Source organism: Diachasmimorpha longicaudata, chromosome 6 (genome assembly GCF_034640455.1).
Source record: "Diachasmimorpha longicaudata isolate KC_UGA_2023 chromosome 6, iyDiaLong2, whole genome shotgun sequence".
NCBI lineage: Eukaryota > Metazoa > Arthropoda > Insecta > Hymenoptera > Braconidae > Diachasmimorpha > Diachasmimorpha longicaudata.
This window is the reverse complement of record NC_087230.1, coordinates 10,301,379-10,324,199: the sequence shown is the minus strand read 5'-3', so window position 1 is coordinate 10,324,199 and position 22,821 is coordinate 10,301,379. Positions and strand designations below refer to the sequence as shown.

General features: G+C 36.4%; 4 protein-coding genes across 8 annotated transcripts; 3 read left to right on the top strand and 1 right to left on the bottom strand.

Moving 5' to 3' along the window:
* Positions 1-712: 712 nt before the first annotated feature.
* On the top strand, positions 713-4,533 carry LOC135163860 (transcriptional activator cubitus interruptus-like). Of its 2 annotated transcripts, none has more exons than XM_064123728.1 (5): positions 713-1,204; positions 1,430-1,530; positions 1,755-2,732; positions 2,972-3,097; positions 3,160-4,533. In XM_064123728.1, the coding sequence occupies exons 1-5, from the start codon at positions 1,106-1,108 to the stop codon at positions 3,425-3,427; spliced, it is 1,572 nt and encodes a 523-aa protein (XP_063979798.1). In that variant the 5' UTR covers positions 713-1,105; the 3' UTR covers positions 3,428-4,533. The 2 variants fall into 2 exon arrangements, with proteins under 2 accessions (XP_063979798.1, XP_063979799.1); XM_064123729.1 differs by having other exon boundaries at positions 714-1,204; positions 2,972-3,056; positions 3,160-3,298.
* Positions 4,534-4,794: 261 nt separating this feature from the next.
* LOC135163834 (uncharacterized) lies at positions 4,795-18,158 on the bottom strand. 3 transcript variants are annotated; one of them, XM_064123680.1, is made up of 10 exons: positions 18,000-18,158; positions 11,450-11,544; positions 10,377-10,574; positions 9,171-9,352; positions 8,671-8,829; positions 7,989-8,370; positions 7,579-7,732; positions 6,975-7,521; positions 6,097-6,765; positions 4,795-5,919 (listed from the first exon to the last, which is right to left on the bottom strand). In XM_064123680.1, exons 2-10 carry the CDS (start codon positions 11,490-11,492, stop codon positions 5,635-5,637), a joined length of 2,619 nt encoding a protein of 872 aa, XP_063979750.1. In that variant the 5' UTR covers positions 11,493-11,544; positions 18,000-18,158; the 3' UTR covers positions 4,795-5,634. The 3 variants fall into 3 exon arrangements, with proteins under 3 accessions (XP_063979750.1, XP_063979748.1, XP_063979749.1); XM_064123678.1 differs by having other exon boundaries at positions 4,795-6,765; XM_064123679.1 differs by having other exon boundaries at positions 4,795-6,765; positions 8,010-8,370.
* Positions 18,159-18,221: 63 nt separating this feature from the next.
* On the top strand, positions 18,222-20,692 carry LOC135163862 (cytochrome P450 306a1). 2 transcript variants are annotated; one of them, XM_064123731.1, is made up of 2 exons: positions 18,222-19,723; positions 19,811-20,692. In XM_064123731.1, the coding sequence occupies exons 1-2, from the start codon at positions 19,009-19,011 to the stop codon at positions 20,488-20,490; spliced, it is 1,395 nt and encodes a 464-aa protein (XP_063979801.1). In that variant the 5' UTR covers positions 18,222-19,008; the 3' UTR covers positions 20,491-20,692. The 2 variants fall into 2 exon arrangements, with proteins under 2 accessions (XP_063979801.1, XP_063979800.1); XM_064123730.1 differs by having other exon boundaries at positions 18,225-20,692.
* A 191-nt stretch (positions 20,693-20,883) lies between these two features.
* LOC135163909 (large ribosomal subunit protein uL14) lies at positions 20,884-22,229 on the top strand. Its single transcript, XM_064123812.1, has 4 exons — positions 20,884-21,011; positions 21,262-21,345; positions 21,559-21,687; positions 21,947-22,229. The coding sequence occupies exons 1-4, from the start codon at positions 20,999-21,001 to the stop codon at positions 22,141-22,143; spliced, it is 423 nt and encodes a 140-aa protein (XP_063979882.1). The 5' UTR covers positions 20,884-20,998; the 3' UTR covers positions 22,144-22,229.
* The last annotated feature ends 592 nt before the right edge of the window (positions 22,230-22,821 follow it).

The following is a 22,821-nucleotide window of genomic DNA, read 5'->3' as shown; positions in this document are numbered from 1 at the left end:
AGACCTCGGCCATTGTGTCCCTCTCTGCGCAGGCGCAAGACATTTGGCCACCGGCAAAATATGAAATATTTCAGGGAATGGTGATGGTTTTTAAGGTAACCACTTTGATTAAATAAAATTTTCATAAAAATTCATTGTAGAATATTAAAAATAGGCTGCCCGGAATGGCATGTAACGTACTCCGTGATAATGCGTTACCAACAGGCAGCGCTACGAAATGTTGCGGTTACAGCCACTTCATAAGGGTCAGCAATCTTCTCTATAATCTCTGCTCGGAGACCCAGCCCAATTCGTATGTAGATAGCCGACAGGTAATTTCTTTTCACAAAATAAACGAATTCTATCGTATGTACTAGGTTTGCACACATTTGTACTGAGCTATAAATATTTCATTAGTTTCTCATGAAAAAAAAAAAAATGAATAATGTAAGTAGTGACCTCTGTGTAGCACATTGTCTACTGTAAACAATAATTAAACAAAATAAATTAGTGAATTATAAACTATTCTCTATTGATATGGGATGAACCGTATCGATATGGAGAAAAAAAAACTTCAATTTTGACTGTAATCTGTCGTCAAAATTTATGTTGAATTTTTAATTATTTATTTAAAAATAAATCAGATGCTAAGGAAATATTTTGAGCTCAGTACGAACGGGTACAAATGTAGTACAAATGATTCAATCCTTTAATTTGGAGAAAAGCAATGGTCTATCGGCTGTCTGCATACGAATCCCAGCCCCGTGTGTATGCAATCCAGTGATTCTCATCCTAGAAAACTCAATAAAGCGGAGTCCGATCGTCCAGTACTGACATGAAAACAAGTTACTCTTTTTAACGTTATTTATCAATAATGTGAAATACCACTGTTACCCCAGTGTTATCGATAAAATAGTGCCCCTGATGAGTGAATATTTAATGAAAATTCTTGATATTTTCATACAAAAAGTCAATTGGGATTTTTCATTCATTAATTTTTACCCCATTGTGATGTGTTCACCAATACAGTTGCGTTAATTCATGGATTTAAGGACCTGACTGTCAGGTTATACCGAATAAAAATTTATATTTACGTTTCGGTGGTTTTTCGGGGCTTTCAGGGGATATGGGGCAAGGTACAGAGTGTTCAGACAGACCCACTGAGGTCAGTGTCATCAGATTTGTTTCCAGGAATCGAACGATCGAGGAAATTGCTCCAAAAAAGGTAATACATGCTAGATTGCATCTTCGATATACTCTATCTCTCTTTCTCTCTTACAGCGCCATTGATGTCCCTCCCCTTGCCCCTAGGCGGAGGTCATTGGCCTCTAATCCAAAACATTCCAGGGACTCGAAACAAAGAGACCCTTTATTGTTATGCCTCTCAGAATAATTTTTCAACTATAGGCTTTGAGTATTTCGATTGATGAATTTTCTCGGGTTGTTTCAGGAAATTTTTACGTGCAAACAACAGGGATGTGGTAAAATCTTCACTAATCAAGATGAGTTTAAGACCCATGAAGCCCTCGAGGAATTGAAAATCCGATTTATGTAAATGAAAATTATTTTTATATTTTATGGAGGGTTATTGAAGGGAGGTTAATGAATCTCATGTGACTTTATTGTTATTATCATTTTTATTAATTAATATATTTTGTCAAATAATAAATATCATTTTAGCTTCTAATCTTACATTTTCGAAAATTATATGAAAAAACTCTGGAAGAATAATAAATGGAAGTATTTTGAAATTCTGACATAACTCTTTCATCCAGATGTCGCGAGCCAGGCTGTGGCAAGGAGTTATCAGACCCGGGAACTATGTGGCGTCACTACCAGGAGTTCCACAGTAATGAGACAAGCGTGTTTGTCTGTCCCTACACGAGTTGTGGCTCCTTGCACAACACAAGTGAGAACCTAGAAGAGCACATAGAGAATAGCCATAGACAACCGCCTACCCTGCCAACCGAGCCAGAGATAATCTGTTTCGAGGGTCCAGTTAATACTCAAGTGAACGGTGAGGAGGAGCCGATAAAAATCACTGCCGATGACGAGGAAGAGGAGGTCGACGACGAGGAATCACTTCAGATTGAGGAGGATGATCTTTTTGATCGGGAGAAGAAAAATCCTAGATCGATTAAAAGCACTGCCACTCCCAAATCAAATAACTATATAATTGCCCCGAAGGCGGTCCAAAGTAACGAAAGATACTCAATGAAGGACGAAAGACTGACTCGAAATGATACAGATAGTAGAATCACTCTCGACACTAGTGAGATCGATGATTATAGTAACGATTATCAAAAAAAATCGCGCATAATTGAAGCCTCTGAGGAGGAGTACTTCATAAATATTTATGAAGATGCACCGAAAATCGACACCGAGGAAATTGTCTTCGAGAACACGGATGAGAAGATGCAGGATCACAGGATTGACCTAGGGAATCTTGAGAGTGTCTTTAGAAGTGGACTCGAGGGGGAAACTAAGAAAATCGATTCGGCAAATGTTGAGACCAATGGCAACTGTAGCGAGGACGAGGAGTACACACCGAAGAAACAGAGGATGTCAAGGTATAAACAGGAGCAGCCGTACAAGTGTGATATCAATGGGTGTGGAAAGACGTACAAGTACATATCGCATTATAGACATCATCAGGATAGTCACAAAGTGCAGGAGAATAACTCGGTTCATAAATTGAATAAACCAACGAATAGGCAGAATAAGGGAAAAGCTACCACTGTTAGTTTCTTCGTGTAAGTATGAGCATATTTTTTTATAAACAATGAATAATTTTTTTTTTTAAAGTGGAGATATTCAATCCTCCATCTCCTCCCCAATGAAATCCTCAGACTCGAGAAGAGTAGGAAAAAAAAAATGTTTTCTGAGCCCCAGCTACAGCCAAGTGAATGCTTGATCTCTATTCATTAATAAGAGAAAAAATTTAAGATCCTGAAATACTTGTCAAATAAAACAATATGTATTTTTATTACAGCTGTAAAATACCAGGATGTCGAGCGCAAGCCAGCAATGTATCAAGCCTATTGCAGCATTACCAAGAAAATCATGCAAATTCAAAGGCAAATGTCTCTCAATCTACGAAACCCAATCAATCATTTCGGTAAAAATTGACAATTCAATTATCACGTCAGCCATATTAAACACATAAATAAACATTTGCAGATGTAAAATAACCAACTGTGAAATGGAATTTCGCTCTAGTGCGATGCTGTACAAGCACATCAATCAGATACATACAAACGTGACCCAAATTGATGGTAGCACAAATGGAAAGACTGGCAATGGGAATATTCGTTTTACGAACGATGGAGTTGCCCAGGTAAATTTTAAGACTGAATTCAAAGCCAAGTATGTTAACACGACTGATGATTACGATGATGAACGAGAAATGTCAAATGGACTGAGAGTTAAGGAGGAGTCACGCGATTGAGTTATCGCATGTTTAAGAGAATAATTTATTGCATTTATCGGCATTCAGAAGGAGGGGTAGGGCTGGTACAATATCCCTCAACAATGAGAGAAACCATTGAAAAAATGATGCATTTTGAAACTAACGGAGGAATGAAGTTAAATTAAAGTGTTCACATTTACTGTTAACAATTAGGAATATTACGTAGGCATTATATACTGAATTGACTGCCACTTGTGATTATATAAAAGTTATAGGAATTTTTTTTAATCGTTCCTAGACAACTTAATGCTCGAAACGAATTTCACGATTTCCTCTGAGACTAGACGAATGAGGGAAAAAATTATTTAAAAAACTGACGAATGAAATTGTACTTCCGTCTTATGTATTCCTCCTCAGGTAAACACTGCTGTAATTCACCGGTCTTTGACGTTATAATTATGGCAATGCAGATAGATCAATAATATGAAATTAATTTACTCATGTTCAAATTGTGATTGAAGCCTGAAATTTGAAATCTAATCTTCACAGTGATATCCACTAATTGCAAATTATTCGATAATTCGAATGAAATAAGTCCGAATGTATCACTCAACTTTGCTACCCTATTATAATTAATTAAATTATAAATAGGTTGTATTTAAAATTGCTTGAAAAAAAAAAGACTAGGCACGATGGTTGTATTGCTAACGTGTGAATATCTTAGAATTGTTAAGATAAATTATTCAAAGGTCATTGAAGTTATTAGGATAATTAATAAATAGGCTTTGGTGTGTCATTGAGCTCAATTCATAAATTCAATGAATTTTTCCAGATTTATTACGTTGTAATTTAAATTTAATTATACATTGGCCCAAAAGACTCCTGAATTCAATTCAGTCGTACTGATTTTTACTGTTTTATATATGAATTACTCATTTGTATTGTTTTATGATCGAATTATTAATGCCCGTTACAAAAGTGGATGAGTGTTTTAATGACATTAATTTGTGAACAAAAGAACTCGACTGTAAACAATTATTGTTCTTTCCTTAGTCCTTGAAGAAAATAGTAATAATAATAATAATAATAGTAATAATAATAATAATAATAATAATAATAATAAAAGAAAACATCTGTGCAATAAATTACTATGATTGTAATTTCATTCACAAAAAATCACCAACTATCCATTGCTTTGAGGGACGAAATAAAATTGAGGGGGTCATGACTGACTTACTTGCATTATGAAAGTCCATGATGGATTTTAGCACAAAGATCGAGCAAATAAAAAATGAGAACGAAGCTCGAAATCCGTGGAGACTGCGTTCTGAACGAGATTGATTCCATTTTCTTATGTCGAATAAAGATAGATGAATAGATAGCTGGACAAATAAGGTTTAAAACCCTGTATGAATGATTTTACTGAATAATCGCTCTCCTTTATTTACAAAAATCTAATATACATAAAATTAATGGTTGTAATGGGTAAAATAATAATTTATTTACAGTGTAGTGTAGTTCAAGACGCCTCGTTAATTCGTCATTCATATTTTTTTTCTGCTTCCGATCCGTCCGTAACTGACGGACATTTTTTTCTCATTCCATTTTAAACGGAATTACTTTATATCCTCCCAGTGAATAACAAATTCTTCCAAATGTGCACTTTGTACAAAACCTGTGTCACTGGACTTTTAAGACCCAATGGATGAAAATGGAAACTAGTTCCTTCCTCGGAACAGTTAACTTTAGTAATAAAGTGATAAAACGTGATATCTCACAGGGTAGGGCCTCCTTGCTCTTTAATCAACCTTCATATCCCCATAGGTTTCTCGCAGATAAATAAATTATTGAAACAATGGAGGACAATGGAAGCCATTTGCCGACATAAAATTTTATAATTGTGATTTTTCCGGTATTAATTTTTACCCATGAAATTACTTGGAAGTAATTTCATAAATAAAAATTAATAATTACAAAACTAAAGACAATTCTAAAAATTCACGTATATTGCGGAGTTCATTTTCACTTTAATTCATTATAGCACATTGACATTAATCATCGCTTCGTAGATATTGAGTTTTGATTTGTTAAAATTTCCATTCAACTTTGGGCTGTAAATTTATTAAAAAATTAGAAAAATTGAATTTTTCTTCATTCAAGCCTCTCCTCCATTAGGAGGAAATTTACCTCATTATTTACGTTTCATCACTTTTTTACTAAATGGCTTCGTCTAAACGTTCAAAATTCTAGCCCACAAAGGGGTATTGTGGATACCCAACAGGGGGTGGATAGTAGCCCGGAAAAGCTGGTACAGTAGGCTGAACAGGAAGTGTTGTAGTGATATAAGTAGTAACTTCAGTAGGCACGACCTTCGTCGAAAAGAGCGTTGTATAGGCCGTTTTCGCACCAAAGGTCAGCTTGAGTACTCTAGAATCAGACACAGTGGCGAGTGTCTGTGTGACAAAGGGTGCACTGGTGACAGTGAACTGAGGTTGCTGCTGGAACAGCGGTACCTGCGGTATTTGCGGCACCTGAGGGGTAATTATTGGGGATAGAGTTGACGTACCAATCTCATACGACGTACGTGGTACTGTTAAAATTGATTTGGAGAGTGTTGAGTACACAGTATTTCCATTGCTAACAAGGGGAATAATGTGGGACTCGTAAACAGTCTCCAGGACAATGACAGGTCGGGAAGTTGTGATCACCTGTGCTGGTTGCTGTTGGCCGAAGTACTTGAGTAGAGCGAGTTGTTGAGCTTGCTCTGGGGTCAATTGGGGCTCTGGAGGGGATATTGTATGGGAGTCCTTTGGCTTTCCTGATGACCTGAAAACATCTAGGTCGTCTGTCTCGGCATTGGGGATGACTACTCGCTTAGGAATGTCCTCGTCGTCCCTGTCATCATCACCAAAATCCAGCTCTAGGTGGAGTTCACTTCCTGCCTCGTCCAGTTTTGTGTTGAATTCGTTCAGTGTTTTCGAAGGAATGAATTGATATATCTCTGAGGGGGGCAACGTCTTTGTCGCTGTCACCATCCTGGCAATGTTGTAAGTCTGCACTAGGGTTATTGTTGACGTGTTACCTCCAGCCACTACTGGTAGCAAGTGCGTTTTCAATAGGGTTTGTGTCGTCGTGAAATTTTCTTTAAGGATCGTCAGCGGTGGTGTGGCCTGGCCTGACTCTAGAGTTATTGCTGGCAGGGTGGCTACCGATGAGTCCAGGGGAAGTGATGACTCATATGCTGCACCAGTGTTTGCCAGAAGGTTCTCGGTGAGGGGCTCTGTAGGGGTCGATGTAGTCGATGGCTCCATTGTTGCAAATGTCTTCTTCATAGTTGATGTTACTGTTATGTATCGAGTATTCTTCATCGTTCCCACCTGGAAAAAAATATTGATATTATCGAGTTTGTCAGAAAGACTTACACCAATAAACAAATGAAATGTCTCTACTGTGCATCGATTTACCATTTCAGTTTCAGCGAGTTTTCCCTTTTTTTCAAAAATTCTTTTGATGAATGAAAAAAAAAATGAAAATTTGTAAGAGAAACAAAATTCCATTCTTAATTAACAATTAATAAGTCACTCACCTGAAAAGCATAAGGAGATTTGATGGTTGCTATTTCAAAATAAACATCATTGAAGTCAGCTGGAGTGGATATTTCAACGTTGAGTGTCTCAATCGGAAGATTGACCTCGGGTAGTGCTGAATCACTTTGGACACTTGTTGAAGATACCTCCTCTGTCTCGCTGGGGTCCAATTCATCATCGTACGTGCCAACTTCCTGGATTTTTTTCTGTGCGGCTGGAGAATATAGGAGAGGGGAAATTTTGTCATCTGTCACAATCGCCACTGTCGGTTCACTCGTAACAGGCTCCAGCGTTGGAACTCTTTCTTCGTCATCGGATTGCTTTCTGATGGCTATGCGGGGCTTTGGAGTAGTCTTGTAGGACCAACGGCCCTGTGTCCGTGGCAATTTGATTTTTGGAACTGGACTTTGATTGGAATTCTGATTCTGATCTTTAGGGCGAAGGGCTTTTGAGGGAGAGGCGAATTGCTGGGAAGTACTGGGACGATAGCCTGATCTACGACGTGACACGGGTGCCTCTGTTGTTGTCGTTGTTAATGATCTATTTCTAATTCGTACAAAGTAATTTATTCACTACCTTTTATTGATAATTATTATTACTCACTTGTAACTCGGCCTGGACGTGGTAGCTCCATTTTTTCCTTGATTTCTCGGCTGTTGTGGAGCCTCGTAATTCTCCAAATCATCATAGATTTTATTCCTGAATTTCGGACGTACATGGGGAGCTGAGTGTCTCCTCGTTGTTTTTGAACTCGATCCTGAAGAGATATAAACATTGTTTTCAGTACATATTATTGTCAAATATTTTCCGAACAGAAAAAAAAAATATTTACAAATAATTCTACAGGCTTTCCCTTTTATAAATATTATTATCAAACCCGAAATAATAGAAAAAAAAAAACTTTTACATATGATTATGAAAAAGTAATTTTAACAAGGTACGTAGAGACACATGGATTCATAGCCCTCTAATGGAAAATCTTTCCACATTCAGTTCTCTTGATAATTATATACCAGATGGAGGACTGAAGAGACCTTCAAGCGGAAGAGAGGACTCCTCCTGCTGGTGAGCCGGAGTCGGCTCCAACTGTGGCTTCAATTTTCCATGCTGTGGTCCAATTGTCTTCAGAATCCTCTGAGAATTTGTGGGTCGAATTTTGCCCTCAGGAATCGCCGGAGTTCCGCCCTTCAAAATTCTCGATGTACTTTGAAGTACTTGGGCGTATTTTCCGTTGATGTAAGTACCCAGAACGGATGTCTCGTGGACTGTTGTCAGACCATCTTTAACGATGGTTCCACCTAGTCGTGTTACGAGTCCTGTTGGATTTTCTTTATCCTTTTTTGGCGATGCTCGAGGCTTGGGGGGAACTTTCGAGGAGGGCCGCAAATTTATTAACTGGAAATTATAGTTTATAGATAAGTTTTTCAAATTTTTTTGTCATGATTTCTTTGCGGAGAAAATAATAAAATTTCCATTGACACTAAAAAGATCGATTTAAGTTATAGAATAGAGGAATTTGTTGCTATCAATAAATCTCTATAAGTGCCGCTTTTTTACAAATTAGCTTGCATTGTTCGATAAAATGTATTGAATTTCTAGATTAGAATACAATATCACTTTCCATCTACATTATCCGAATATATTAAATCGCTCTGCGCTGAAAAAAAATTGTTATTTTTTTGTCTTTTTCTATACCTTGTAAGTCTCGTCGACGACTTCGGTCGGTTGTTTCGACAAATAATCGTACTCCGGTTCAGCGATATTATTTTTTACTGGTTTCTCACCGTCAGTGACTACCTGAACAACAGTCGAGAGTACTGGGCCTTTGGTGTTTTCCGTGGATGGTTTCGGCGACTGTAATGAAATATTTCGGTAATTTATCCATGAAACAAAAATGACAAGTCAACAGAGTTATAATAATATGATATGCAGTGAAACCATAAAATCCTAATTTTATAATGATAATTGAATATTTAAATGAGAAAAGCTGATTTGTTACGAGAAACTTATGTAAACTCATTCTAGCGATGGGAATCTATTGGGTGATTAGCAGTGGACTGTACAATGAAATCGGTTGATTCATATAGGAAGTATTCCATGATTGATGGTAGATTATGATCGTGAGAACGAAAAATATATTTATTGTTATTCCAGCGAATGGAATTAATTATTGAACTGAGAATAATGACGATTACCTCAGTTTTTTTCTGGTCTTTGTTGACGACTGAATTCACGATGATTTTTGTATTTTTCAAGGGCTTTTTCGTCTCACCCTGGCTGTCACTTTTGTGGGTTTTACTCGGTTGAATCTCGATACTTTTCTTTAGACTCACTGGCTTCGTTTCAATCACAGGGACAGCCTTTGGCTTCTCTCCGTCTTTCCGTTGGATAGAGAAAATTTTGAAGTTAAAATTTTATTCATAAAAATTTATGTGACACAAAAACATTACATCTTGATAGAATATCCAGATATTTTTCCAACTCGTTACTTTATCTAGCCTGAAATATTCTAATTATTGTGCATTATATTTTATTTATCGGAAACATCAAATGAATAAATAATGATATGAGCATTGAAGGAGGACAAGATGATTGAGCATTTTTTATTTGATTAATCATGTCGGAAGATCCTCGCTTGATTATGCAACAGTTTTAGGTAATAGACATTTCGCCCGAGAGAGCCTCAATGTCAGTGAAACAACAGATTCTCACCCGGTATTAACCATTGTAAATCCGACACGAGAATGGAATACCATCGAGGGTCGAGGATAGAATTATTTTCATTGGGTAATAAAAAAAATCAGTGGGTGGTAAAAGGATTCGTTACTGCCTAAGCATTGAACAAAGGCGTCAGGTGAACGATGACGGGTTACCAAAGGTGTCAGGGTTTCTCGCTCAGGCAATCACCGTCCAGAATGACTGATGAACCAGCGAAGGAGAAAATTCAAAGGAAAATAAAAAAGATAACGGTAACTTTTTTCGATTCAATGAGACTCGGGAGTTTGCGAGTGTCTGCGATTCAGATGAAAATTTTCATTTCATATTCACTATATTATTTTATAACTCAATATGTGCAACGACTTTTGGATGAATTAATTTATAAAAAATTTCATAAAATTTTTCAAGCACCGATTCCATTCACTAGCTGTTTTTTAAATCACTGGAGATATGTCTCTATGTATTAGTTAATAACTTAGGATTATATTACACAATTGGTTCATTGGAAATAAATGATTCATTCTATCAGAATTAAAATAATTAAAATGTTTCAATAGTGAGTCATTTGGAATATAGAAAAATCTTTTCCTTACCTCTGTACCTGCAATTTTAATTTCTATTTTTACGGCAATTCTGATAATTCATAGTTTTATTTTATGAAAATTTATGACGTGATTTCTTACCTGGTGGTGCACTCTGCGGACTGAAGACCATCACCGTATTGCCAATGGTCGTCGTAAAATCGAGAAAACCGTAGACAGTTTGAGTGATGAAGTCACTCTTATTCGCCTCCAATTCGCCGGCGAATTCTCCTATTTCCACTGCATTGTTGTTATCAATACTAGGGCTTGATTTGTACACCTGACCCAGATTTACTGATACTGAAATTCCAATTACCAGTAATTTCTAATCAATTTCCATTGAATTTTTAGCTCACGAAAATAATTGAAAAGAAAAAAAAAATATGAAGTATATTGGCTTGTTGAAGAAATAATTTGAAAAAGTGAGCTACATAAAATTAAACAATATCAATAATAATAATAAGAATAACTCATCCAGCAAAGCATTCATTTTGAATTTAGCAGAGAAAAAGAGGGACAGAAAAAATAGTGCCCCCAGGAGAATGGGCTAGTAGTGGTTGCAATGCTCCGAGTAAGTAACAAGCGCCTCAAGCACAATTCCGAGTCTCCAGACATTCTTTAAACGAGCTCTCGTTTGCAATCCGATAAAACATAATTATCCTTTTTTACTCTATTCTAAAATTGCCTGATGAGAAATCAACTTAGGATCATTAAATTTTATTCGTTTATGACCTTTTCATTAAAACAATTAAATTCTTCTTATTAGAGTATTTACATGATGGGTAGAATCGATGATAGAGATGCAATTGTGTATGGAAAATACACATGGATGAGTGATTATTCTCCATCGATATGGGAAATATGTTAGTCATGCGTTTAATGCCATATGTGTTTTGCCAATAAAATCTGTGGGAACGATCAGGCCTTTGATAATGGAACGAGGCACGCCTAAGGCAGGTCACACGTTTCAATAAAATCCAACAAAAAAAATAAAACTTTTCTTTTGGAGATTTTTCATTGTCCTTTTAATATATTTTTCGAGTACTTTCATATAAATTTCCCATTTACTAATTCTATTTATATTTGAAATGTATATATTTCATAAATTAGTACATAAGCATAGTCAATAGATAGTAACTTATATGTCTGTGTGAATGCGTGAATGGAATACTTACCGCAGGTGAAAATTGCAAATAAAATAGTGTATTTTTGTGTCATGACGCTGTCAATCGAATTTCATCATATGATTCAACCTCACAAAACTCCAAATCTGTAATTGAAAGAATGTATCATTGAAAAATGAAATTGAATAAAAAAATATTCATAGTTATGACTTGAGTGGTATTATAAAAACGAATGACAGTCACAATTCTCACAATAATAAATAAATTAATATAGAAGCCTTGCTATATTTTCCCATTGATACCTCCTTATGGAAATCCGCGGGCAATAGACAACTCATCATTTTCATTCCCGCTCTCCAGCAGTCATTATTAAATAACCATGTTGACCCTGATGAGCGTGAGAAACTCACATGTTATTTATCATTTATTTGACCCCAAAAAATCAGATCATGAAATGGTATAATTATTTGAGTATAAATGCATAAGATCAATGACAATGACAAAATGTCTCCCCAAATTCTCCCTAATTTTCCACTGTGTTACGTAAAATTGAACGATAAGCTGAGAATTGTAAAGAGCTGGCTAGGAGCCTAGAAAGAAAGGAAAAATGAATAAGAGCGAAATAATATAGGAATGAAGCCCATTTGCGGGTGAGCACGCGCTCATGCCTTTCACCCACCGCTCCGTATCTCACGAGTATTGCAACAGAAAAGCCATTTAGCTACAGTCAACAACCTATAGCAATGCATTTTCTAATATTATTACGAGGGGAGTATATTAAATTTTCATTATTTTCATGAAAAAATTGGACAACCAGTGGACGAGAAAATCCTTATGCGGCTAATTAATGTCACGATTATCGCATCAACTATCAACATTTATCCAATGAGCTGATTTATATAAGTCAATTAATATATCGTGCCAATAATACTATTAATTATTTGAGGCTTTTCAAATTATTCAGTTGGAATTTTAATTAAATGTTCCAATTGAAAATTTATTCAATATTTTTCAAATGATTAATTAAATCCCGACGGGTCAACGGGATTATGAAAGAGGCAGAGAGTGGGGGCTTCATTGTCAGAATAATTCAAGGACTTGGTGAATAATATAGTAAGACATTTCAAGATATTGTTGGGAGAAGGAGTGGCCAAGCGATACTCTAGACTGCTGCCATATCTCACATCGGTGTTTCCTCAACCTATTGTTCCTCAAGCTCGAAAAATGAAATTTTTTGGTTGATTTTCTCGTACACCTACTTCTCAGTAGAAGATTTTTATGCTAATGTTGCCTCGGTCATCGCACCATCGGCATTTCGTGGCTGTTTCCTTCATGATCAGGGTCATTAGGAGCTCCATTCGACCATGAAAAAACAGTGTCAACCCCATTGAATTTAATGTACATATTGCATAGAAAAAATATTATTTGATAAAAAGGTAAAAGTTGCAAAATTCTCCTTAATTTAAATCTTGAAAATTTCAACTAAATTATTTACTTGGCACAACTAAGATTTGAGGTGAGTATTTACTCACAATTTGACAAAACATATTACATCTGGAAACATTATCAGACATTCCGAGCAATTATATTTCGATTTTTGTCATGCACTTCTCTTTCTTCATACTGCATTCTGCATTCCTGCAATGTCCTCCCACGCCCTTTTACTTTATCCCCTTAACGTTCAGCATCCTCAACGATTTTTCAGCCGCGACTTATCATTCTGGCAGGGCCGAGTACCCCAACTCCTCGAAAATATTCATTTTTAACTTTGGTATCTTTCGATCGAGGTCACCGGGGAGTCTAACACTTTTTAAAAAATATTTAAGATGAGATGGAATCCGGTTTTTCGAGTAATTATGTTTCTCTTGCCTTTCTCTCTCTCTCTCTCTCTCTCTCTCTCTCTCTCTCTCTTTCTTCTAAGGCACCCTTTCACTTTCCAGTGGACAGGAAAAAAAAATTTCGAATGATCGACGAGTGTCAACAGAATCAATTTTCTTAGTTCAGTTGGATTTCTCAAGGGTATATAATTATTTTGTCTATCATCAATATAATATACTATTCATGATTTTATTCTTAAATAGAGGTCGCTTCGCATAAACAACATTAGGTGCTTTTCTGTAAAAGGAAGTGTATAAAAATATTCCAAGATTTTCATCCAATATTTCCAGACGTCTCGTCTAACAATGCAGGGAAAAAAAATGTTGTTACGATAAAATCGGATAATGAAGGATGCTTTCGGGTTGGAAGCGACAAATATTCTCGAAATGAGTACAAACATCCGGTAACGAATGAACTAACTGTATCCTGGCCATGAATTCAATAATAACAAGGCAGCCTTAGAGTCCAGTCTTTATTTAAACTTTCTAAAAGAATCTAGTAGTCACGTGTTAACATTCTCAAATGTGGGGCAAAATAACAGCGAGGAAATGCGTGAATGTTGCACTCGCGTGATTTACACGTGAAAATGTGATAAAACGTGAGTAGTATGCAATCAAGGACTCGAGGGAGTTGCCTGGAGGAAAAATATTCCCGCATTTTTATCCTTTCAGTTTGATTAACGAGAATTTTTTGTCAGTTTATCTGACCGTCAATGTGGGGGAATTCGCTAGAGAATCGTCAATACGAAAAGCATTCCACTCGCCTTTAATGGATTTATTATTTTCATTGTATTAATAAAAATTACAAAGAAAAAAAAAACAAGAGTTTTAATATTTTACATTTTTCTTATCACCTTCGCTTAATGAAGTTTAATGTCCCTAGCTAATAGGATTTAATGCGTCAATTGAAAATTGGACCGCAAATAGTGCCACTGACTTAGTAAGACAAATTTAACGGAGTTATGCCTCGTTACCGGGGAATGGTGTTTAGTTGTATATTTTCACTGTCGAGTATCACCAATTAGGGATTATGTGGGGTAAAATTGACAGTAAAAACATGGAAAGTAGTTCCAAGTCTTCAAATATACGCGGATAATCTTATATTTTGAAAAATGAATATAAGATATTAAAATTACCCGACAAAGTAGAATTTTGAAAATTAATAAAATTCACCATTAAAATCGAGCGTTAATGAACCGATTAAGCTTAACTTTCACTCAATTTTCATCATCCAAAAGGCGGGAACAACTATACAATTGACAATAACCAAACGACTGGAAAATAAGTACATAGATTTATTGTCTGCTTATCTTTTATTTTTCTTGGCATGTGAAAACATTGAATTAATGAAGATAATTAGAGGCTTAGGAGTGCGCGTATTTAAGCAGTCATGCGTTGGCTTTAGCCTGGCAAAAAGGATTACATGGACAGTTGTGCAATAGGGAGTATTGTGGAACGAGCCGTGGAAACTGTCTTCTTATTTACGTTTGAACGAGAATTTCATTGCTAACTGAAAAGGCCCAACAGCATTCAGACAATCCCCTATATATTTCTACATCCTCGAATTAATGCTGGTTAATTTCAATTATTACGTCAGAGTTTAGAAAGAAAAGAAAAATTACTGGAGGGGCGGGGGTAATGATATCATCTGTATTGTCTGAATTGAAGAAATCAAATAAAATGATGATTCGTAGTGGCCGACTCTTGGAATAGCCATGTGTACACTGTGTGAAATTTTTTAGTTTTTATCAATTTAAAATTTTTATATTAAATTTGTAATATTGAAAGTTGAAATGTGATTGTCCCTGATAAATAGAAAAATATTTAATAGGGTCGATAAATATTATAGTTTTTCCTAAGCGTTGAATGGAAATTCTCTGAAGGACAAAGACCCCTTGTCAACAGCTAGTCTGATGAATGCAAATTTCCCAGATAAAAATGCTATGGCGTAAATGGGAGTTGGAATTTCAAGTTGTCGAACAGCTCGATATACACGTGAGTCCTTGATTGTAGATACTCGCGATTTAATTGTGTCGCACGTGTGTTGTGGCAGGCAATATCCCCATATCGGACACTCAAATAGATGTTAATATGATAAAGTTTGAATTTATCGATGAGGAAAGAGAAACAGGATTGCAATGGCACGTGACAATTGCTTAGAAAGTAAAAAACCAACCGAATACTTGAGGAATGCAACGTCAAATTTTGCAATAATGGGCTTTATACTGAAGGCTAGTGCGGGGTCCGGGGTCTTTCTCAATTCACTGAAAAATACACATTAAAGTGGACAGGGGAAGGTGAGGGGTGCGTTACAATTTTTGTAACACCTTTTTTTGTGGAAGAATGGGAATGGGAGAGCCTTGCTAAACAATTTTTCCTCAAAAGTAAGCAGGCTGAGTGAAGAATATTTCAACAGATAAAATGGAGCAATTTCAAATATTTCATTACATATCCAAGGGAATTTCCAAAAATTGAAAACAAAAAAACAAATCACGAAAATCAAATAGGATATTTCCACCTTTAACGTATGCGAAGTAACAACGATGGGTAGACGTATACTTTCACTTGATTTCATTAGACGTAATCCTAACTCACTGAAGAATAATAAATTGCTTAGCCACCTCACCAATCTCATGAAACCATTTCAAGACAAATAAAAAAAACTAGAACAAGTCACTTGAAAAAATACACCAAGCCCTTAAATCTCTTAGAAAGTGTGAAAAATCCTCAGAAGTAAAACTAGATCGACAGGCGACACATAACTCATCTACTAAACTCGATTTCAATTCCGGGGGAGAAGTGAATTTACACAGGGAATAGTTCGGAGAATAAAAAACACCATAACTCGACAATTTCACAGAGTTACTGACCAGGAAGAGATGTGTAATACTCGTATAAGTGTAAAACTCGTTACATTTTAACGACAGAAATGTGGGTCTTTTATTGTGTAGAAATGATTTTTTTTCTTTAATTCATTACTATAAAAATTAATCCGGCTCATTAATATGCTTAACATCATCTGTTAATATTTTTAATGAAAATGAGAAAAATTACGTTTACCGATCAACCGACAAATTATTAAAGTAATTTCAATGCTCAAAGTTCATATACTGCACCCACATGATGTATAACACCAGTGGAGAATTTCGCATCACTTGGCAAACATGATCTTTCCCATAGATGTTCTATTCACTGTTTCTCCCCAGTCTCCTCAGAGTCAATTCGCACGGCTTTCCAATGTGCCTCGAGCGAACCCAGTACTTGTTGTCCTGTCACTCATGAGGAGTCTTCCCATCCGAGGAAGTAATAAACGGAAAGTCATTTCCTTGAAAGTGAAATCATGGAAGCCATTCAAGCTCGGGAATAACTACCGATTATACTAATTCACTGATTGTATTAATGAAAAAAATTAACTACAACATTAAATTCACCATTGCTGATTAGGAAAATAGATACTAATAAACAATTCGGTATATTCTAAAATTTAAAGTAGAGACACGAAATGGATGATAAAACAAATAATTAGTCAATGATTTAGCGAAACGTTATATCTTGAAAATTTAATTGGCATTTGATTTGCTCAAACGGGATAAAATAAATGATTAAGCCGAATGTATAAACTAAGTATCAAACCTCTTCCAAGGAAGCTTAATCTATGAGTGAAAAATAAAAAGAGCGTTGAAAAAATTTCCAGTGTTTCTTCAACTCGGGCGGGGGGGGGGGGGGACCTGAGGTCGAAGAAAGTGAAGCTTCAAATTCGGCTGGGAGAAAAACAACTAAATAGGGATAGCTGTATCGCTAACTATCTCCACCGGTGGAAAATAATCAACACTCATCAACTCTCCAACACTATTGTCCACCCTGATTGCGTGATTACACAAGGTTTATGATTTATGATTTAGATAGGAATTATTAAATAATTTTGTTTTCCTTTTCCGCTGAACTAATTAGCTTACCGAGAAAATGGTTGAAATTATGTGGTTTTTGCGAGAGAAATGAGCTGTAAGTGACTGAGGACTTTCAGTCTGAGTTCGATCTTTTCTCAGTGAGTCGATCGACCTAAAAAATTCGAATTCATTCGTCTTTAAACTTTCTCAGCTAAGAAGTGAGTCGCGAGGATTGGTACGATCTTACAATACTGTTGATCGTAAATCCTGAGTTAGTAGTGGATTATCCTCTGGGTGCTGTTCTAATGCATATTGCATTTACCTAGGGGCACGGTCTTTACGGGGAATATAACTTGTTGCACAATTTATTGCTCGGGCTAATCGCTTTGACTGAGGATCCACTCAATAATTATGATTTTTATTTCTGCGGGAGAATTGTGGGTGACTTGAAAAATAGTTATTTTTTTAATCGTTTTAGTATAATCATTCTCCACCATTTAAAGCAGTATTTGATCTTCAAAATATTGTTTCCAAAGTATATAAATGTTCAGTGTGACGAATCTTATGAATGGCATATTCGAATTTTTACATTGAATTGCATTGACAATGGTAAAATCACTTAGAACCGGTGTTTTTCACTTTTTACACGCGAACTATACCCACGCCTTTATAAAATTTTATAATTTTTATATTTTTAGCCGCGGGAGGAAAAATGTATTCCCCCGGCACTATTTTTGACTTCCTTCCAGCGACAGTGACAATCAATTCGATTAAATGAACGATAGTACATCAAGGTGATAGAGAATAATTTACTTGAATTATTAAAAATTCACTCACCCGTCCAAAGTTGTTCTAAAACAATTCAATGGAAACCCCAAGAAACACTGGATATTAAACACCTGAACATTCCGTGAAGCTCGCCTTCGAGTGACTGGAGGAATCGCACTGACAACAGAGGACTTCTTGCCGTCTCCACGCCACCCAACTCCTATATCTTCTTTACATTCTACTCCCAAGTCTGTACACTTCCAAATGGCTTTCACTTTGGTACTCACCATCACAAGAAGCACAGATAGGACGAGCATCGATATTTGCACCTATCTCGACGAAAAAAACCATCAATGTTCATTGTCTCAATGCCCAAACACTTAATCATGATTATTAAAATTATGTTATGAGAAAAAATTAAAGGCTATTCAACGTCTATTATGTTAGCAATATATTACTGCTCACGGTAATTATTTAATTAGCGAAACTTATTCAAGTTAGATTTCATTAGAGAATTCATTTATTTTTTCATTTTGAACGACTTTTTTTTAATTAAATAGTTATAAAATTTAATAAGTCAAATTAGGGTCGGCACTTTCCTCCTTTTTCAAATTTCTTTCATATATTCATACAAAAAACAAATCTCATTTGACTTGACTCACGGAAAGAATTTGAATTTAAAACAACCACCACCACCACCGACAGCCGATTGATAAGATCGATCCCACTTTCCCTAACGTGGTTCCAGTCCAGAATTGAAAAAAAAATCAAACATCTCTCCTCTACCCCCCGTACTGCCATCCTACATACGCTTCTGTCTCGGGGGAAAAAAGGTAAAAAAAAAAGACTTAAAAAATGACAAACCCAGCGTCCCGCATCGTCCAGTCTCATAGCATCGTCAGCACGATAACGGTCAGAAAACTATACGTAACAGCCGGCTCAAAGTTCAACAACTTTTGAGAATTTAGCCGTCGTTAAAAATAATTGAAAATTAATAGCAATTTTTGAGATTTGCCCCATTTGTTATTAGTTGAAAAAATCAAATAAATAATCGGTTAATGTACGAACGGTGAGGAAAATGTGGTATATATTACTGCCGTTATTGATATTATTGCTAGTGATTTTTCTTAGGCGGAAAGATGGAAAAACATTGAAACTTCCGCCGGGACCGGTTGGAGTTCCGGTATTGGGGAATTTGTTATCAATAAACTCAGTGAATCCTCACCTCAGTTTGGCGAAACTGGTCCGGCGATACTCGGGAATATGCGCATTGCGAATGGGCTCCGTTTATACGGTGTTATTGACGGACCCTAAACTGGTCAGACAGGCCTTCGCCAAGGACACCTTCACCGGCCGAGCACCACTCTACCTAACACACGGCATAATGCAGGGCTTTGGGATTGTTTGCGCGGAGGGTGATCACTGGCGAGAGCAAAGAAAATTCGTCTCATCGACCTTGAAGTCCCTGGGGATGTCGAAGCACGGATATAGAAGGGAAAAACTCGAGGGGAGAATCACCCATTATATCTGTCAACTGCTCGATAAACTGAAGGAAATGGATTCGCCGCTGCATGGAGTCGACCCTCTGGATTGTCTGCATCACTACTTGGGGAACCTCATCAACGATCTGGTATTCGGGAAGGTTTATCAGGAGGACGACCCAACGTGGAAATGGTTGAGATACCTCCAGGAGGACGGAGTGAAACACATCGGCATCGCTGGACCACTGAATTTTCTTCCTTTCCTTCGACACCTACCTAGGTACAAGAACTTGATGAAATTCTTGATAGAAGGTAAGCTGAAGACGCACCGAGTCTACAAAGACATCATCCAAACTTATCGCGAGGGAAAAGAGGAGAAAATTTACAGCTTTCTCTCAGCTTTTGTTGAAGAAATGACCAGGAGAGCCTCAAGTAATGAGGATTTGGGTTCGTTCAATGATCAGCAGTTTTATCATCTGCTGGCCGATCTCCATGGGGCTGGTGTAGACACAACGATGACAACAATTAGATGGTTTTTGCTGTTCCTCGCGGCGTACCCCCAAGAGCAGGAGAAAATCTACGAGGAAATGGTGGAAAGTCTAGGGGAGAGAGATATTACTCTTGATGACAGGGGAAGACTGATCTACCTGGAGGCGTGCATTTGTGAGGCTCAGAGAATTAGAAGTGTCGTACCCCTGGGGATTCCTCATGGCACCACTGAGGACACCACACTTGGGGAGTTTAATATTCCGAAGGGAAGCATGGTTGTGCCTTTTCAGTGGGCAATTCACATGGATGAGAAAAACTTCGATGATCCTGAGGTCTTCAAACCCAGTAGGTTCATCTCGGAGGGGAAACTGAGGAGGCCTGAGGCTTTTCTTCCATTTTTAACCGGCAAACGCATGTGCGTTGGGGACGAACTCGCTAGGTGGATTCTCTTTCTTTTCTGTGGAAAAATCATTCAGAGATTCAGAGTTTCCATACCTCAGGGCGATAGGGTGGATTTGGAGGGGGATTGCGGTATCACTTTGGTGCCAAAACCACATAAATTGGTGTTTCTGGAACGTAGTGCTTCCTAGTTGTTCCTTATTTGGGACAGCCCAGAATATAGATTTAATTGAAATCAATCAATAATATATAACAATAATTATTCCGCATGATTGACATTTAATTTCCTAGTTTAGATTATTTTATTACTCAACACTCCATTTTTACTTGATCTACCTATTATTTCATTCCGTACTGTTCTTTGACATTTAAATAAATATTTTTCGTAAATAATGCATTTTTAATGGTGGACTGCATGATTTGTTTATCATCATACCTTAAGTTAAACAAAAAAAAATGGAAAGCACACCTGTTACCCAATGATATCTATTGCCAAATGTCGAAAAATAATCAGATTCCTGGGGTCGAGTCAGCAAAAAAAAAGTTTTTTTTTCTTCTTGAATATTGTGAAAATTAAAAAAACAAATGAGAATTGCTATTTCCGTTCGACTAGATCGAACGTCCAGCGGGCAACGATCTCGTCTGTGTGATCACCAAGAATTTTAGGAGTGGGGGTACGACTCTTTCAAACACACCAAAATGTCGAAGAGAGGTGAGTCGTCCTTACATGTTAAAAAATCCACTGAAATCCGAGTGCAAATATTATATTAAAAGAAATTAACGTGACGTCATGACAGGAAAAGAATTCCGCAACCTGCCAGTGGCGATCGTTTTTTTAAATTCATTGAAATAATAGGAAATATTTAAAATCCAATACGTCATTCCTGCCATGAGACTCCAATGGTAGGAATGTGTACAACAGCCAAAGTTAAAAAATGTTTTCTTGTTATTTTGACGATTAGGGCGTGGTGGATCAGCTGGAGCGAAATTCAGGATATCCTTGGGTCTGCCTGTGGGAGCTGTCATTAATTGTGCTGACAACACTGGTGAGTTCAATGTTTTTTTCAACTAAGAAAATAATTAACTGTGTCTAACCTCACTTTGACTAGTTTTAATGGTCACATGATAGTATAGCTTATTTATTTGTTTGTTGTTCATTTTAAGTAAACATTCTCCTTCAATTTGAGCTGGATCTTGGTATTGAATAATAATAATGATGATGATTATTATTATTATTATTATTGTTGCTATTATTTTAGGGGCCAAGAATCTCTATGTCATTGCTGTTCAGGGTATTAAGGGACGACTGAATCGTCTCCCTGCTGCTGGATCAGGTGATATGATTGTTGCAACTGTGAAAAAGGGAAAGCCAGAGCTCCGAAAGAAAGGTGAGTACTACAATCACTAGGTATTTCTCAAAACTAAATATTTATTGATTTATATGATTTTTTCATATTATTCCACATTTTACCAGTTCAATAAAAAAAACAACTTGCTTATTAGATTAATTTTTTTATCATCAATAATTATAATGCTCCGCTTCTATTGTGATTTGTGAATCTAATATAAGTGCATTACAGTAAATTCATATATCTTCCACAAATTCCAATGAATTAATAATCTTAACGGTGTTCTGAAATCTCCTAGTAATGCCAGCAGTAGTCATACGCCAACGCAAGCCCTTCCGCAGGAAGGACGGTGTCTTCATCTATTTCGAGGACAACGCTGGTGTCATTGTCAACAACAAAGGAGAAATGAAAGGCTCTGCTATCACTGGACCTGTTGCTAAAGAGTGTGCCGATCTGTGGCCAAGAATTGCATCCAATGCCAGTAGTATTGCGTAGTTAGCCACAACAACTGTAACACCCTATTTTTCTCCATAATAAAAGTAAGGAAAAAAAAGTCGTTGTGTTAGTTTTGTCAACAGATCTTTATGTCCTTTTTACGGTTCACTTTTTTTGAAGCTATTGAGCATTACGCTATGTTAGGAGGGGGGCCAGCGAGTTTATTAGAATTTTTTTCTTATTATATTCAGGTAATTATTAATAATAATTATGAAGTATTTTCTGTACTCTTGGTTAATATTCCAGCTGAGAATTCAAATATTCATCTTCATTTTTCAAAGTTTACATGGTAAATTCATTATTGCCAAATGGTAAGTGTTTTCAGTCTCCAGCAAGTCCTAGCTAATAATTAAAATTATTGCAATAATATATAACTTAATGAACATAAATAAAATTCCGATCATCTGCATGAGACATAAAAAAAAAATTCTATATTGAGGATCGAGACTGGCAAAACCGGCCCTGGGTTCAACAAGGATTATTATCTTTACCATAGGATTAATAAGAAGTCTTGGAGAAATTATGTACACGATTTATTGAAAATATAATGTAAAATACTAGTGTTTTTTTCTTTTGTTAACATTGGTTGAATGCAAATCTAAAAAATAAATTAACAACTATTCAGAATAATTCAAGTAGTAACGATTGTCTGCATTGCGTTGAATTTACCGCCATTTT